Genomic DNA, 18153 nt, shown 5'->3' on the forward strand with positions numbered 1-18153 from the left:
GGTATGTCTCCAGGAACTGTATTCATTCATCCAGACTGATGTAAGTGTGGTCGGAAATATAGAGCTGAAGTATTGTGTACACAAAAAGCATTTTTTTATTATGCATTGATGAATTAACATAATACACAGCGGTGATTACTTTATAAGGTACTGTATGTGAAGTTGTGATTTGATGTTTGATGTCTTCACATGAATCAAAGCATTAAAAAGTCCATGATTTATTCTCAGTCCAATAAAGTCCACTCAGTCATCTGGTGGAATGGAAAATGTCCTTTGGGATTTTAGAGAAATGAGATGCTCAATCATCAAGTTGAACTCCTGTGTTTCCCTACAATAAAGAACAGAAATTGATTGTACTCAGTACTACAGTATGCACTTTTTTACTTTTAAGTCGATTAACTACCTGTGACTTATACAGCGTCCTTTAAGGTACTTTTCTTCTGCCTTTTCTATGGAGACATTGTCCACACCAGCGATCGCATAAGTGATGGCCTGAAATGAAACAATACAATAAAATGGGTTTCCATCAACATACGATGAGAGCTGATGAATCCATCAACTTACTTCAGGAAGAAGCACATCCAGGACAAAGGGGACACGCTCCATGAATTTGACCTCATCTTGGTAAGGTACCGTGGCCACAGCTGTCCCGTACAGTTCGTTCAGGTAACTGTAGACCTGGTCTAACTGCTGTTCATCTTCAAGGTAAATGTTCACCACACGTCGCCGATGAGAGGTCTGAAAGTAGCGGAGCCACCTGGACGGCGCCTGCCCTCGAATGACAGCCTGGGAAAGCAAACTTGTTACGACCTCCGCCAAGCATGGATTAAACCACATATTACCGACCAAAAAAGGAGTATACCCCTCCTTGAATATATCTTCATAATGCTATTCAAATGAAGCTTTGATATACTGTATTAATTCTACAGTTTGTATAGCAGTATAAATTTGTGGTGCACTGAAAATGAGTCAACACAACTTTTATTGTCTAAATAGCTGGCATCATATGTGAGTACAGTTCAGTGTCAATATTTAGTGTGAGCACCATGCTACCGACCACTCTTGGGATTCACCAAAACGGTTAGTGGAACCTAATGTGTGTTGAATCATTTTCAGTAGATAGTCAATTCAAAGTGCTAGAAGTGTCATTCTTATAGAAGATATAATAAAATGATTGCTCAAATGTACGGAGCGTACTGACTTTGTGAGATATTGTAGATTTGCTAACAACTGTATTATATTACATCAGTCTCAAATCAAGCATACCAGCAGCCGATCCTCGACCATTCGCTGCTTGACGATGAAATGCACAAGCTTCTCATTGGCGCGATTGTGTGCAGCATGGGTGCGGTCAGGCAGCAGCCGCTTGGCACACTTGCTGGCCTCCTCTTCCTCCTGACCACTCACACCATTAACGCCATCCTCACTCTGATCCCCCCACTGACTGTTTGTCATTGGATCGCTGCTGATGGATGTGGATTGCGGGTACTTCCTCCTCACCGGGTAGCCTGGATGAGGATGACTTGTCAGAAATACAGCTGAAGTAACACGCCGTATAGGAGCTGTATCATATTTTTGTAAAGTCACCATTTGTATTATGGCCTGATGTACAGTAACTGTGTATTTCCTGGTGTCATGGTAAACTTACTCATGTCATGTGCGTAGTACTCGAGGAAGGAGCCAGAAAATGAACCACAAGCTGCAAAGAGAAAATGTACTTAACGCCGCTGATAAAGCTAAATGTGGTACATTTTTAGTGAAATACTTACCAATGCGTATTATGTAGTCTGTTATTAGCTCCAATGACCACTCAAGCGCACCCACATACTTTTCTTGGTATTTACTCTAGGACAAAGTGAACACAAGAAATGCTGTACAACAGTATGAATGCAAATATTTAATGTGTGTTATTTATGATCATATTGTTCTTACCATATTCTCATTCGCTCCTTCACAGTCAAAAGGCTTCAGAGATTTCAGGCTTACAGTAAACCTTAAATAACACACAGCCAAGCATCCTTGGCATGTCAAAAACAATGCAGGGAATGAATATTGGGCATTAGCGTAAGAAACAAAGACAACTTCTTACCCCCTCTTTTTTTGAATCGACAGCTCATCTATGTAGAGTATGGTGGCTTTTTTTGTCTTGTGGTTTACTCGTTTGACCTGCAAAACCAGAAATAATAATAATAAAAAAAAAAAAGATAGCCAGGAATTTGATCTTTTTCTACAACAAACCACTTCGGGAGAATATTCTGCTTATAACTTCCAGTCAGCATCCCGGACAAACATGTAGCCACGCATTTTCCTGATTAACAGTGGTTGTCTGAAAAGATGCCGGAAAAAACAACTATGTTCATTTTTAGCTGCTCCTGCTTTAAAGTGAACTAAAATGAAAATCCATCCAAATATTGTGAGAACACCATGGATGGATATATTAGCCGTTTAAGTGGAATGTACATCTTTGTTGTCTATTCATTTGTCATATTTGGAGTAATTGCTAGCACATATATGGAATTTTCCATGTAAATTAGACATGCTTTTGTTTGTATGTTCAATTTTGCAGTGCTTCTGAAATGGAACTCAACTGGAGTCTTTATAGTAAACCCGTTATCTGTAGTTACCTTAGACACTTTTTGTTAAAATCATTTTCAATTCATGGATGAAAACCTGTTCCTGAAATGTTGATTAAACTTGTTTGTGCTAGCTATTTTTGCACTACCACTTCAAACAGCACTGTCTTTATTAGATATATGAGATTGGAGTTGAAAATGTGATGGTGGATCCTGCAGCCAAACGAGATGGAGTACCACCGTTCTAAGTGAACCCAATCAAATCCTACGACCGCTTCCTGCTATTTAATAATGACAACTACACATCAGAAACTAGTTGAGATTGAATAAACAATGTTGTGCGCCTCTGCTGGAGTCTTAGTGCCTCCTAAGAGGAAATACAGTAGGCAAATTATGTACTCACCAATGCGGGCCATGTGGGAAAATGCCTATACTTGCACCATACAAACACTCCCTCTTTGATAGATGACGCCTCTGAGAGACAAAATGGATGACACTCATTTATAATACAAACTATAACATCCACTGATAGTCAATTGTGAAAATCAGTCTCACTTTTTGGCGTCTGCATCAAGAAGCTCGGAAGCTCCTCTTCATCGCCGGTCTCCTCCTGGAAGGAAAGTTGAGGCAATTCCTCCTTGTGATCGCTCGGCTCAATAGACAGATCTGACGACAGCAAAGGTTCATCTTGTGGGAAGTGCGTAGAAGACAACAGGAAAGATCAAATTGACATTAAAAAGAGCTTAATGTGAAAGTCTAAAGGTGTATTACCTTGCTTTAAGTCAAAAAGGTGTATTACCTTGCTTTAAGTCAAATCTTGGACTTGAGGGTTCAGGCAACTGATTTGCGGTGTCATCCATTTGCAAATTCATTGTATCTTTTTTCTGTTTTCTGGAACACTGGCGTTTGGCTGCAGGATAAGTACTTTGTGTGTTTGTGATTGGTCTTTTTTTAAGTTGTCTGGGCTGTGCAGTCTCCGCAATTCTCTTCCCGCTGCGAGACCTCAACGTATAGCAATGTGATCCTACCGCTGAGATCTGTGTGGGGTGTGGGACAAAGTAAACACAGAAAGCTCAAGTAGCAATCCAAGTAGACATTGTGACAAGACAAAACAAGAAAGGCTACATAGTAAAAAAAAGGGCATTTGACTATATTTCCTCACACTGTTTATTAATTAGCTGGATTAATGCTGACTGACCAGTTTCCTCCATACCGTCATTACAACATTGGTTCTGTGTCAGCTATGTTGTGCAATATACTGACCATATGGTAAGAGAGATAGGTTTTTCCTTTTCATGCACTCCAATATTCTGAAGTTTAGTCATCAACAATGAAAAAATGACTACTAATAGAAAAATGGTGACATACCATGCCCTTGACATCCTTTGCATCTGATCTCATGTTGGGTGGCTGAACCCTGGATAAACTTTGCAAAGTTGTAGCCGTGTGGAAGGCCTCTTGTGTTTTTCTTGGTGGTCCCCTGCGTCTTTGCAGGGTGCATGGCAAAGAACACGCTGTGGAGGTGTCATCAGTGTGAACATCACTTTTCACTGGACGTATAGTTGTGGAGTTCCTTGTCTGTCTTGATGTCTTTTTAAGCTGCCTTTTAATGGTTTGCATTCGTTTCCCTGAGAGATCACAACATGGTTGGTTGAGTTTCATGGAAATGACTGTCTAGAGTATAATGACAGAAGATGACAGCTTTACCTTTCATTTTTGTGAATCACTGACTTGAGGCTAACAGAGGTCAACTCACATCCACATTTACTGCTTGGCTAATTCCGTTTACCTGCAGATACAGATACAGATAAACAAACTGGATCGCTTTCAGGGAAGACGTAAACAAATACAGATTTCGATCCCACCAAACTGCAGGGGCAACACCCGTGCATTTATTTCACACGGACCGATCCAAGGATTTCGTCCATAAATGTGGTAGTCAAGTGTATTTTCAGTACCAAACAAACATGTACGTCACATCATCTGTGACGCTAACGGGGTCTGTTACAAACACTCGCAATGTAAATGCATCGGCAATAGTCACTATATCGGTGGCAAAACACGTAGTAACTGCAAATCATGCAAAATATAAACAGCAACTCACTACTAAAATGTGCGATGACGAACCATAGTCAGCTTGTAAGCCTGGCTTCAATGCTATATAACAATGTCCGATTTCAGTTGTAACTACGATTGTGACTCAAAAGCGGAAGTGTGAAAATATTTACAACTTCGCACTCGAGTAATGTGAGCTATGGCCTTATATTTTCAGCAAGGACACTAGACTTGAAAGACCCTATAATTTACCGAAAATGCATGGAGCAGAATGTAGTACACCAATGGAGCAGACAGTCCGCCATGATGGGGATCAATGGAGGTGGGGAGAGGGCGCTAAAGTGCATTACCGTGTACAACAGATCAAACTATTTACCCCCCCCCCCAAAAAAACAAATGAGCTTTAAGCTATATTGTGTGGGAGTCCCACACAATATACACTTTAAGTCTTGGCCACTGTCGAGCAATTAATGGCTGAGCAGTGTGCCGAGAATATATTTACAATGCAACGTTTCTGGATTCTGCTCACCATCATGGCGGCATAGGTATACTACGACAGTGAACAGTTAATATGTTTCTTACAGTCTAGTGTCCTTGGTATTGTGTATCACTTATTCGCGGTTTTGCACAACGTTCGCCAGTGGCATACAAGTCTGTACTTGCTCTATTGCCCCCTAGCGGTTAGAAAAACTATAGTTAGACCACACACCCACTTATTAAATGTTCAACTTATTTATTTACTGATTATGTAATGCCGTTTTAATTTATTTAAATATTCGTTTTTCTTTTTTGGCACGTTCACAAATGAACGAATTACTGGGCAATAAAAAAGTCACATTAGTAATTTTATATGTTAATAATTATGTGGCTGTATATGTATTTATATTTTGCCACAAAAAACATTATTTGTATACGATTTGTACATTGTTCTAAATGTTATTTCAACATTTTGAAACAGATTCAAAGAAGCTGCTGGGCTGGACACAGTAACATTCTGTCAACTGAAGAGGGCAGTGTTAAACCGTTACAAATATAGTATAAGCTCTGAAATGACGGGATGCAGGCTCAAACCCATTCATCTCACAAGCCAAACCTACTAGCTTTCAATTTTGATTGCATTTTTAAATCAAACGTAATCATACGTCAATACGCAACATTATATTCACATGCAAAATGACAGTGAACGCACCATATGGGTAAAGAAATAACATGACCATACACACAGGCTATTCATTTTAAAGTATTAAACAGCAAAACTCACTTTCGTGGATGTGTTTGAACCGAGGACAGGGAGGACCACTGTGACCACGCCCCCACGCTGATGTGGACCCCGCCCCCATCCAGATGTGCTGCCCACCGGCGTCTCGCCAGTGATCGTCCGCGGTCTGCAGAGCGTGGAGCTCCGAAGAGTCACTCAACAGGAGGCTGGAGAGAGACACCAATGACAGGATCTACTCGTTTGTACAAAAATAATAATCGTCCATCAGGGGTGCTTTGCATGTACCTGGCCAACTTGATCCATAAATTATGGCGAAGCAATTGAAATCATCTTTTTGGATGTGAAGAAGCAGCAGCCCAAGAGCTTCCTCCTTATCTTCTTTCCTGTGCTCACCTCCAACATGACTTCACTGTCTGGGTCCAAGGAGAGATCTGTGGCCGGACGGGGCAGGAAATACACGGTAAGATGCAGTCACATCTCACTTTATTGATTATTGATTGATTGATCCAGTTCATTTTCTACTTGCAATGTATCTTCATACACCTTTTTTAGAAATGAAAAAGTACATACAGTGCATTTTCATTTTATCATAGGGGTTACAGCTATTATCATTTGGATAATAATAATTGAATGTGCAAAATAATTGGAAACAAATATTGGAAATATTCCTTGATTTGCAGCGCTCTCCTGGGAAGAATTACTACACAATCTTGTTGTGTGTCTATTGGGGATTTGGGATTGGGGGGGTTCATTCTGTCCAATTGTCCAAACTGGCTTGGTAAAATGAAGGATTAAGGGGAAAGGGGCCAACCCCAGATTAAGTTTTGGCAGTAGACGGTTAGCCTATTGCATTTTATAGCCGTGGAAATTGTACAAATTATACCAATATTTGGGCCGCAGTTGCACCGGTAAGTTATTGTAATGTGGAATGTCCCCCAAAGGACAGGAACAGAAAGAGACAACCATTGTGTCAGTTTATTGTAATGACTGTTTTTACAGTGCAGCACGGTGTGCAAGTGGTTAGAATGTGGACCATACAGTCAGGAGACTGGGAGGTTTGAATCTCCGTTTGGACTGTTTCTATCGGTACTCCAACATTCCAAAACATTATCCATAGGTATGAATGTGAGTGTGAATGGTTGTTTGTCTATACGTACCCTGTGATTGTATGTTGCCTCTCGCCCCAAGTCAGCTGGGATAGGCTCCAGCATACCCCCTGCAACCCTAACGAGACTAATCAGCATAGAACATGGATGAATATATATTTTTTACAGTTGCACCACAAGTATGACTTTTTTAATGATGTTGTAAAAGTAATATGGCTCCATTAATGCAGTTTATTTGCACCATGTGAGAAAAAACTGTTCTGGGTTTTCATTTTCATGAAGAAAAAAAAATGCCTTTCTCAGTTTTGTACAAACAGGAGCTATAAGTTTGATCGTGCTGTTTTTCTTCAGTTAACCTAGCATGGTGTCGCTGTTAAAATGTGACTGTATTGTTAGCAGTGTAACTCATATAGCTATGCTAGTATTGCTAATGTTTGGGTCCGCCTGTGCATGAGATGTAGCATCATTACGTTGGACAAGTGCAGAGTTACAGTGTGTATATAAAAAGTGGAGAAAGTGCTTAATGGCTTGCAAACACAGCTGATCTGCATTAAAGCTACAGACACACAAAATTGCCAGTAGGGTTGACATAAAGCATTTTAAATCATCAAGGCTAAGGATTATGGCCAACATTTAACATTGTATTAGTTTAAACTCTGATTTATGCTTATGAGGAACAATGTTATTGTACATATATCACATAAGTGGTTCAACTATGTCTCTTTCTTTTGAGAATATTCCAATATCATCATTCCCAACTCTGTTCTGCTACTTATTATAGCCTCTAACGAAAGATTTCAGAAGCCGCTTTGCCACCACATCAATGGCTTGACTGGATTTACCCCAACTCTTTGTGGCCTGTTTGATGTTCCCATGAGAATGAGGACTAGACTGAGTTAAGGACTAATATTAACCCACATCAACAAGCAGGGTCTGGTGTGTTCACTGCCATAACTGGAGCTGTGTGAGTCTTTCATTGTTATATTTCAATTAGAGGGCATTGAGCGGTGTGAGAAATTTCAGGGGTAAAATTTTGGGTGTTAATAACAGCGCCACCATGTGAAGTGTTTGTCAGCACGGACAACACAGCAGGGATTGGCAAATGTTCACCCTGTAACACCATGGGGGGGTCCACACGACTATATGTTAAAGTCTTCTCTTTTAAATGTCCCACAGATGCCCGACACATCCCCCACTAAATCCGCCTCCTTTTTCCCGGACACTTGGTACCGTAAGACATATGAGGAAACCACCCGGTCCAACTCTCGTCCCGCCCCAGAGGGTGCTGGCTCCATGCCCAGCTCCACGGGCACCCCATCCCCTGGCTCAGGGATCTCATCACCAGGCTCCCTCTCTGGATCACCGGGGAACATTTCACCAGGGATTGGCACGGGTTCTCCCGGGTCTCTCGGCGGCTCTCCAGGTTTTGGGACGGGCTCCCCAGCCTCAGGCAGCGGAAGTTCCCCTGGGAGTGAAAGAGGGATTTGGTGTGAGAACTGCAACACGAGGCTGACGGAGCTGAAAAGACAAGCGTTAAAGCTCCTAATCCCAGGACCTTACTCCAGCAAGGTATGAATGCTGTGCAGCATCCTAAAAATAACTTGCTTCTTCATTAACTGTGACATTTGCTTATTTATTTATGAAAAATTAGACCGGCCATCAATGTCTTGCCTTAGGTGTCGCACTGTAATCTGGTTTATTGTTGTCATAAATCATAAGGATGCGCTAATTTGTCCAACGCTCAATGACCATCTGTCCTGTTCGGAAGAGAATTTACTTTTGGATTATTATTATTATTATTATTATTATTACTAAGAGGAGGGTGTATCCATCACAAACACGGACATGAGGATTTTTTTTTCTGCAGAAATGTCCCCATTTTACCTCATTGATCACATCACCTCCTATTAATCGATTAGCCCGCTTTATTGTATATTGCTTTCTCTTCTTGTGGGAATTAACATGACGGACAACTTCAAGACGCAGAGCACTTAGAGCTAATATTAATTCTCATGGATTTGCTGCCTTTTCAATTTTCTTTGACAGATGATTTATTTTTTTTCCTTTCTTTCCATCCATGCAATCAATTTGAAATCCATGGGTGTAGTGACTCTCAATAGGCACATCATGAAGGCTGGGAGTGGATTGATGATAGAGGTTGAATCATACACTGCGGACATTGATCACCTGGCCTGTTGACTTTGCTCACATTTTGTCAACAAGCAAAATAAGCCCGAATGAACAAATTTGGTGTGTAAGTGAGTCGAATTGAATGGTTACAATGTTTACAAAATGACTACTTGTGTTTCCTGCTTGGTTATTTTGATTGATTATAAGGAATATTATCAACCAAATGTATGTATTTATTTTTATCTAATAGAGTGTGAGAGTCTCTGTCAGAATATTATAACCTTGTTTCCATACAACAGAACACAAGTGTGATACAAAACAGAATAATGCTGCCCGGAGGCGTAATTTCCAGTATCTCACAGGAAGTGAGCTAATATAGTGTAAAGTGTACAGATAATATAGTATAACTTATACTAGCATATATAGAATTACCATCCACTGAAATGATTCCGACATTACTATTTACAAAGCTAGCAACACAAGTTAGTGAGATAAATGTCAAGCATAGTGTCATAGTCTGGGGCTGCATGAATGCTGCCGGCACTGGGGAGCTGTGGTTAATTAGGGGAAACATTAATTCCAACGTGTCCTGTGACACCGTGAAGCACAGCATCATCCCCTCCCCTGGAAAATTGTGCCACATTGGCATTTGTCCAACACGATAATGAGCCCAAACACACCTCTAAGATGACAAGTGGCCAAGGAAGCGTGGAACAACCTCTGCAGCTACCAACCAACCAGCCAGATATCCACATTAGTTATGTGTCACTGCATACCACTTTATTACACATGGTGCTTGTGTAGCGCACCTACAATGATTGCAGTGGCATCATTTTTGCCTCCAGGTCTGCTGTGGCTGTTTTCAGGGTCACACGTCAGGGTTTTAGCTAATTGGCAACATTAGGCATTTTTTATGCACCATTATGAGCCCTATAAAGGAAAGAAATGGGCAGACAGCGAGGAAGTAAGAGTCAGTAAATAAGAGGTAGAGGTGAAAACAATGTGGGGTCTTGTTAAGACATTGTGAACATGATAGTCGGAAACCGGAACAACATGACCACTAATTGGAATGATATTTGTAATTACATTACAATCTCTTCCTCGTTGTGGTTGTTGTAATTGGTGTAGGAACTTTATAAGGGCATAATTAGACTCATTGCACACTTTATTAGGTACACCAACGGTGTAATATTGGACATGCTGTGTGTCCATGGAGGTGGAGAGAACCACAGTGCTCACTGTCTGGAACACGGTAGTCCTGTAAAAAAAAAAGTGTAATGACTGCATCGCCACGGCCAATGTTGTGCCAAGAGTAAGTAAACACGGCGCCCTCACGTCCGGCTTCTGAGCTCCACAGCACCAGCAGTGCCTCTGACAATGTCTGCATCTGACAATGAGTGCTCCTCCTCGGGCAGGCGAGGCGGACGCAGCGCCCTTGGGTCCTGCTTCTTTTGAGCTCCACGGCACAATCGGTGCTTCTGGCAAAGTGTGTCCGACAATGAGTGCTCCTTCTCGGGCAGGCGAGGTGGACGCAGCGCCGTCGGGTCCTTCTTCTTCTGAGCTCCACGGCACAATCGGTGCTCCTGGCAAAGTGTGTCCGACAATGAGCGCTCCTCCTCGGGCAGGCGAGGTGGACGCAGCGCCCTCGGGTCCTGCTTCTTCTGAGCTCCAGGGTACAATCGATGCTTCTGGCAAAGCGTGTCCGACAATGAGTGCTCCTCCTCGGGTGGGCGAGGTTGGAGGAGGACCAGGGGTGTCTACTCTTGTAGTTCATACACGGTAATTCAGGGGTCTCCAGTCAGTAGCCCCAAAACACTTTTCAATTAGCTCTCCGAAGACTTTTTTCATTTATTGTCAACTCCTACTATACCCACTATATTCGAAGGTGGGTTTTATTCGTAGCTAGGAAGCACTTTTGAGTGTGTGACCAATCACAGTGTAGTGGGCGTGAAAACTGACCATTTTGGCGGGAAGCACAAATCCAAGGGAATGCAGCTGGAATAGGTGCATATTCTAGAGGATCTAGTAAGTTTTCTGTGTGGGTTATTGTGTGTAGCTGCTCTATACGAGTCCACAACTCAATACAAAGTTCATAAAATGAGCATAATAGGTCCCCTTTAAGCACAGTATGAGGCTCTCCCTCTCGGAAAAAAAGGCTTGCATGGCAGTATAATATCAGAGCTAAATGGGCGACCATGTGCCCTTCTGTGTTTGTGTGGCTTTGAGCCTTTTTTCTTAAAGGGAATTGAACGTTGAAGGTGTTACGGGTCAGTGAAAAGCAGGATTCACACTCTAAAATGCCAGTTCAGCAGTGCAGTGTCAAGGTAGGGTTTGTATGCGTTTGTACTGTCGGCCTGAGACTTGGTTTTATTCCCACTGGACACTAACACATACATGATTCCCCGTTGTCAGAATAACACAACCCCCCCTTGTAGGCCTGTCTCTAATTCACACCTAGATGTATCATGCTTGACACACACACACACACACAGGGCTGCTAATAGTATGCTAATGATGACCTTCAACAGTCTACTGCTGAATATTTTGCATTTGGGATGTCTGCTGTATATGTGTTTATGTGTGTGTGTGTGTGTGTGTGTGTATGAGCAGTTGTGCTTGTTAGGTTGAATATATCATTTGTGTTGCAGTTTGTCAGCAGGTGTGGACGTGGGTGGGATGATTGTGGTACACGTATTGTGGTAAAAGTAAGGAAAGACTCCAGTGTCACCGTATGCACAATTCCATCCATTCATCCATCCATCCATCCATTTTCGATGCCACTTATCCTCACTAGGGTCACGGGTATGCTGGAGCCTACAAAGTAAAATCCAAGCTGAATTGGAAATAAAATAAACATAATCTATTCTGTACAATTTAGCAATGCAACTCCGTGAATGACAGGCGACAACAACTGGTGCAGCGGAGTTAAATGTTGCTTGCTAACCCCGTATTATGGCAACGCGAACGCCATAATACCACATCCAGTCACCAAATTAAAGTAATTAAAGGTCTTTTAAGGTGGACTGGCTGTCCATCAGAAGGACTGGCTGTCCTCTGGAACAGAAGAACAAGAGAATCTGGGTTGAATCTGTTTTTTTTTGTCAAATGAGAAAAGGGCTGCTCTGAAAAGCATGGTGCAAAGCCAAAGTAGCAAGGCAGTTTTCTGAGTGAAAAGCATGGACTGAATGTGTAGCATTATCATACTATTATTTACTTACTGTATACAGGAAGTGTATTTGGGCCTGAATGATGCCGAAGGGGAACGTGGCAGCAGTCTGCTGCACAACAGGAAGAAGATAAAAGTATACATAATTACCTCAATAAATGCTACACAAGAAAAGAAATGGAAATTGGATGAAGCAGTTCTACGTTTTTTTTGTCTGAAGTGGACAAGAAAAGACAGCTATATTGTGAAATACTCCTCGCTGACCTTTTCACCCTTTTCATATACAAAATAACACAGAATGGAAGTTACATTACCTTGAATTTTCAGGTTTTGGACAGGTGTGATACTTATAGGTTATCACATGGTTTGTCTGGTATCAGGCCAGGTATCATGATACTGGGCCTGATACCAGACAAACCATGTGATGATCTTATTATCAAATACTATTTAATCATGAGCTTATTATCACGTACTATTTAATCAAAAGACCATTTTGTTTCCAGAAAATTTTCAGTTTATTACATGAATTAATATCTAAACAGTGTAAACAGAATAAGTGCAAAAATATTTCAAAAATAATCAGGCTCGTATTCATCCCCATTTTCTTTTCTGATTGATAAAATAAACATAGACACGTATTTGTCGAACTCAGGCGGGGGAATACTTTCTACCAGTCTTCGTTCGTTCTTGCAGTTGATGAGCCATTCAGAAAAAAGCTCGAGTTTTTTCCATCATTTCAAGAGTGTCCTCCTCATTAATGGTGATAAAACGTTCCATTTCTAATATCCTGTTTGCTATTTTCCCTATTTGTCTTTCGCCGGAAGTGTCAACCGGTGACATGTTGACAGCACAGACGGCAGCAAAACAAACGCTGTGTGTTCACGCTCGTGCGCTGTTCTCTGATTGGTTGTTTCACGGGCACGATACCAGAGCAGCGCGCTCTGAGTGGACAGCTACGGGGGCTGATACTGGACATGGTTAAACTCTATATTTTATCAGTATCACTGCTAAAATACTTTGACGCAGTGTCATTTCGTTTTTTTCCCGTATCATTCATGGGTGGTTTCTAGGGTACAGGGCCAATTAATACTGTAGTAAGTGATAATACAAATGGGCATATTTCTTATGTGTATGGTCGTACTCCTGAAAAATTGGAGGGAACATTGGTGACAGCATGACTCCAGGACAGATTAACAGACAATTCTTCTCTAATCTCTTTGCTTATTTTTCTCTAATGTGTTATTAAATATGAACAAATACAAGGTTGACCAGTGCTTGACTTTAGTGTTTTAACAGTAGTAGCATTTGTCTTAGCAATACAATGTTCGGCACCAGCCGACATTACGGGGGGAGGGATTAAATTGAACACTGTGTGTTTTCACTTTCAGATGCATCAAAATGCACAACACTTGTGACCACAGGACTCTGGAACACATCTGGCGCCACAGCTGTGCTCACTTAGGACTCACGTCCATGCTTCTCTCTCTACTGGTGTGTGTCTGTCTGCTGCGTGTGTGTGTGTGTGTGTGTGTGTGTGTGTAATCACTCCTCATATCCACACCCCAGTCATAAAAACTCATCTGTGTGTGGTGGATGGAGTTCAGCTCAGGAAACTGGGTCGCTCTGTGTGTGTTGTACAAGGACAGTGTCTGTTGGAGGTCTTGTAAAAGTCAAAATAACCTCTTGTTTATATGGATTGGAATATACTAGTGCTGTATACGCTTCTACTTTTGGACACAAACACAGAAACATGATATTCACTACCCTGTCAGTTACTGAGCGTGTTGTATGTTCACTTCCATTACGGCATTGTAGTGACTTGGAATATTTGTATACTTGCAGGTGTGTGGGGTTTTAACACTCAATAAGACAGTACTAGTGGAGATGAGCATAATAACCAACGAGTCAGTATTGTGGAATTGGATAAATGTCATGGACTACTTGGCTGTAGTTTGGTATCAGAAAAACGTCAACCACGGGCATATCTTAGTATGAAATATGACAGTTGCTTTCAACTCAACAAGGGGAAGAGTGAGTATGGCGAGTATCCTGTCCTCAATACCTGCTGAATACGATCCTGCCTTACAGCTATGATACACCTTCAAAGGGCAGAGGATGGCCAGGTTGAAAAAAGCTGGCTCTTAAAAAGTAAGAAATAAAGTATATATTGCAAATGCTGTATTTACAATGAGGATTTTTATTTACCAAAACCATAAAGAGTTTACATCGACCACTTGGGTGTCACAAGATCTCGTGAGATTCATTCATTCATCTTCTACCACTTATCCTCACGAGGGTCGCGGGGGGGATGCTGGAGCCTATACCAGCTGGGGTACACCCTGAACTGGTGGCCAGCCAATCACAGGGCACATACTATAGACAAACAACCATTCACACTCACATTCATACCTATGGACAATTTGGAGTCACCAATTAACCTAGCATGTTTTTGGAATGTAGGAGGAAACCGGAGTACCCGGAGAAAACCCACGCATGCATGGGGAGAACATGCAAACTCCACACAGAGATGGCCGAGGTTGGAATTGAACTCGGGTCTCCTAGCTGTGAGGCCTGCATAAGATTTCTTGTTCAGAAAAAAATGTACCGTTGGCAGTACGTCTTTATGATAATAAAGTACACAATTAAAGAAAATGAACTCGCGTTAGCAGTTAGCTGACTGGAGGTGTTAATTGGAGCATTAATGGCAGTTAGGTGGAGTTTTGATGTTGTTATTGTTAAATCCAGCATTAAATCTAAATGAATAGCTTGTATGACTCGTTCCCCTGTAATTGATTGTCTACCCAGAGGGTGTACGCAGTGATGTGTAGTGAGGTTCATGGGTTGTGAGGTACTGACTCTTTTGGAGGTTTTTTTATGTTAATACAGGTTGCTGATAAAGACGGTATTAAGAAAAAGAAGAAAATAGTTATTTGTATATGGAGTGCGTGCAGCCTTTTCTTCTCTACGAAAATGCCTGATACTGATATCACATGAGCTGTAGAAAGTCGTGGTGTATAAGAAATGATTCTACAACATTATATTATTGGCGACATGCTGACAGACACAAACTGGCCCGCAGTGTGACGGGAGGCAAGCATGCCCGCGGGAGCGTCAGGTCCAGGAAATTAGCAAATTCAGCGATTTTTACTTAAAGGAAAACTGGAATTTTGGCCGTCATTCACAAAGACATGAACAGACATTTCTATACATTCTGAAGATATGGTTTTATATCTATGCTGTAACCATGTAGTAACATGATAACATGTAATGCTTACAGTACTTTGCCATAATTTGGTCATTTTAAGCAGGCGTGACAATGTTTATAATAATAATAATATCAATATTAATTAATCAATACATTAATATATATAATATATACAATATAATAATAATAATATCAATATCAATATCAATATAATAATAATAACAACAACAACAACAACAATAATAATAATAATAATAATAATAATAATAATAATAATAATAATAATAATAATAATATTTGCTTCCCGTTATGTGTAGTCTTAGCTGCCTCTTTTTAGCTGTGTTTACATCTTTGGAACACACACAAAGATGTGTGTTCATGTCTCACATTGGGGATGATGGGCAAAATCTTTTGTTTCTTTTTAGTTTTTCTTTAAGAAAATATTATATAGAAAAAATATATTTAGAATGCAGTTGAATGGAAAAATATTAATATTTGATTTATATTGTTAAGTTTTCATTGGGACTGGCGAAGGTCTGCCTTACCTGCCCCCCCCCCCCACCCCCGACTGCACTACACTCCATCTCATTAGTTAGTAGAGGTTGAATTGTCCTTGAAGCCATTAACGTCTAACTCAACTATATCATTTTAACAACGAGTCAATCATGAGCAAATGTGACCTTGAGATGAATGTAAAACATGGGTTTGTCTTGACTCCATGAGTACTTATCAAACACAAGAGGGGTCAAACCACTTGCAGTTCAATCAGCCGAACCAGTCCCAGCGTTAAAGAGCCAACGCCCCCATCAATTATCTATCATCACGCTGTTTATCACATAAAACAACACCAGTAGCTGCAGTATGCACGCTCGGCTCTCAGTTGTAACAATGCGCTTTTCCATGCATGCAGGTAGCGAGCTAGTACACTGTAATAGCCAAATCCCTAAAGACGACAGAGGCTGGCCTCCTGTAATGACGGCAGCTGGTGTTGCCACGGCAGCGACATGTGACAGATGTGAGCCGCATACATATCTCCATCAGCATTAATGGGCTCCTTGTGGTGCTCTTGTTGGTGAGAGACCGGGCAGACATATATCTAATGCACGTGACGAGAAATTGAGTGGGATCATGCCCTCTTCATGTCTTGCAGGTGCACTACAGTAAAATGTGAGGCGAGTGGATGGAGAGGGATACTGATATGAAGTAAAGAGGTTCTCATTGGCTTTACACACACAAATATTACCATTAACATTGCAGCTGATTGGTTGATTGGTATTAATAGTAGCATACACTACTGAGTTGGATGCCTTAGTCACCTTTCATTCATTCATTTTCTGCCGCTTTTCCTCACGAGGGTTGCGGGGGGTGCTGGAGCCTATCCCAGCTGTCTTCGGGCGAGAGACGGGGTACACCCTGGACTGGTCGCCGGCCAATCACAGGGCACATATAGACAAACAACCATTCAAGGTGGGATTCAATATTAATAAACAAAATTGAAAATAGAGCATAGAACATTTATTGACTTTCAAAGTACAAGCTTTAACATGATTAGCGCTCTGTAGACCCGGTTACATCACATTGTGCAGGCTATGGTATCAATGCAGGGACATAAGAGACGGCCACCGCTAGAATATGAAGCTGCTAAGCTAACTAGTTAGCCCCTCCAATATACATTGTACTTATTCTAAACTTAGATTTAACTATAGTTTTTCAAACGGTGCGGGGATGAAGGACAAAGAAGCCAAAAGCTTACCACTTCCACACAGAATGAGAGGACAAACTTTTTTTTCCACTTGATCTCAACTATGGCATGTCTGTCTCAGCTATGGCACGTCGGCTTGGTTCGACTATCTCATAATCTACCATTTATTAATTATTTTTGGAAAAAACACAAAATAGAGGGAGGAATACAACTGTATTAATTTATGTGTCCATTTAGCCCTTGTCCCTGACATTCGGTTGTTTGCAGTTGTGTTCTGCACCCAAATAGCAAGCTTCCAATGGGTCAGTTGATGCCCGGAGGAAACCCATGCATGCACGGGGAGAACATGCAAACTCCACACAGAGATGGCCGAGGGTGGAATTGAACCCTGGTCTCCTAGCTGTGAGGTCTGCGCGCTAACCACTCGACTGCTTCCGGCCTTTTTTCACCTGTGTTAAGGGAATATACATACAGTTCTATCTAAAACATGTTATGGAGATGCAATTTTAAGCTTAGATTAAAAAAACAACAACCCTAGTTTAACACAATTTTTCGTCACTTGCATCCCTAGAGTAAACGTTGAAAGGATGAGTAATTCAGTGTGTGTTCTTTGGTCATGTTGTTATTTTCACCCCATTTAATACAGAAAGTCTTCTAATGGAATAGCCTCGTAAAGCGCACCAAAAAAAAGCATTGAGCTGCAAGGGACCCCGGTGGTTTAGTGTCCTCAATTCCAGATAAAGACCTCGTTGCCATTCTTATTTTGTCTGTCAATTTCCCTTCCAATGAAGAAACTAATGGAGCAGTACATTATAAAGCAGCAGGCCAATTATGCAATGAAAATTCCAATCAAACCATTTTACATTTATAACAATTCTGCTCTCCCAAAGTGAAAGACCACGGTAATATTAGATTTATATGAAAATGCACCCCAGTGGTTTTATTCACAGTGTGTGTGTGTGTGTGTGTGTGTGTGTGTGTGTGATTAGAACACACT

General features: G+C 41.2%; 2 protein-coding genes and 1 long non-coding RNA gene across 7 annotated transcripts in view; 1 reads left to right on the top strand and 2 right to left on the bottom strand.

The window, feature by feature from the left end:
- Window positions 1-70: 70 nt before the first annotated feature.
- Window positions 71-6260, bottom strand: LOC131139582 (PWWP domain-containing DNA repair factor 3A-like). 4 transcript variants are annotated; one of them, XM_078795744.1, is made up of 15 exons: window positions 6133-6260; window positions 5890-6053; window positions 4281-4362; window positions 3942-4201; window positions 3373-3610; window positions 3129-3260; window positions 2977-3047; window positions 2090-2166; window positions 1933-1993; window positions 1770-1845; window positions 1649-1699; window positions 1267-1508; window positions 565-786; window positions 404-492; window positions 71-328 (listed from the first exon to the last, which is right to left on the bottom strand). In XM_078795744.1, exons 3-15 carry the CDS (start codon window positions 4285-4287, stop codon window positions 244-246), a joined length of 1611 nt encoding a protein of 536 aa, XP_078651870.1. In that variant the 5' UTR covers window positions 4288-4362; window positions 5890-6053; window positions 6133-6260; the 3' UTR covers window positions 71-243. The 4 variants fall into 4 exon arrangements, with proteins under 4 accessions (XP_078651870.1, XP_057945302.2, XP_057945300.2 ...); XM_058089319.2 differs by lacking the exons at window positions 5890-6053; window positions 6133-6260 and adding an exon at window positions 4678-4848 and having other exon boundaries at window positions 3129-3239; XM_058089317.2 differs by lacking the exons at window positions 5890-6053; window positions 6133-6260 and adding an exon at window positions 4678-4848.
- kif26ba (kinesin family member 26Ba) overlaps window positions 5909-18153 on the top strand; it is a 71206-nt gene continuing 58961 nt past the window's right edge. Inside the window, exons 1-2 of the mRNA XM_078795745.1 lie at window positions 5909-6307; window positions 8130-8522. Of these exons, the coding sequence (XP_078651871.1) occupies window positions 6248-6307; window positions 8130-8522 (453 nt within the window). The 5' untranslated portion in view covers window positions 5909-6247. The remainder of the gene's footprint in view (window positions 6308-8129; window positions 8523-18153) is intronic.
- The window catches only part of LOC144901627 (uncharacterized), a 34579-nt gene continuing 23181 nt past the window's right edge, over window positions 6756-18153 (bottom strand). For both annotated transcript variants that reach the window (XR_013629683.1, XR_013629682.1), the window contains one exon: window positions 6756-8418. This is a non-coding gene — a long non-coding RNA (uncharacterized LOC144901627). The remainder of the gene's footprint in view (window positions 8419-18153) is intronic.

Source organism: Doryrhamphus excisus, linkage group LG13, assembly GCF_037039965.1.
Source record: "Doryrhamphus excisus strain RoL-2023G ecotype Guam linkage group LG13, RoL_Dexc_Guam_v1.1, whole genome shotgun sequence".
NCBI classification, from domain to species: Eukaryota; Metazoa; Chordata; class Actinopteri; order Syngnathiformes; family Syngnathidae; genus Doryrhamphus; species Doryrhamphus excisus.

Coding starts and splice junctions, on each gene's coding strand:
- LOC131139582 (XM_078795744.1), bottom strand. Junction 3,048..3,128: donor CTTGATGCAGACGCCAAAAA/GTGAGACTGATT, acceptor TTTGTCTCTCAG/AGGCGTCATCTATCAAAGAG. Junction 787..1,266: donor TGGTCGAGGATCGGCTGCTG/GTATGCTTGATT, acceptor TTGCTTTCCCAG/GCTGTCATTCGAGGGCAGGC.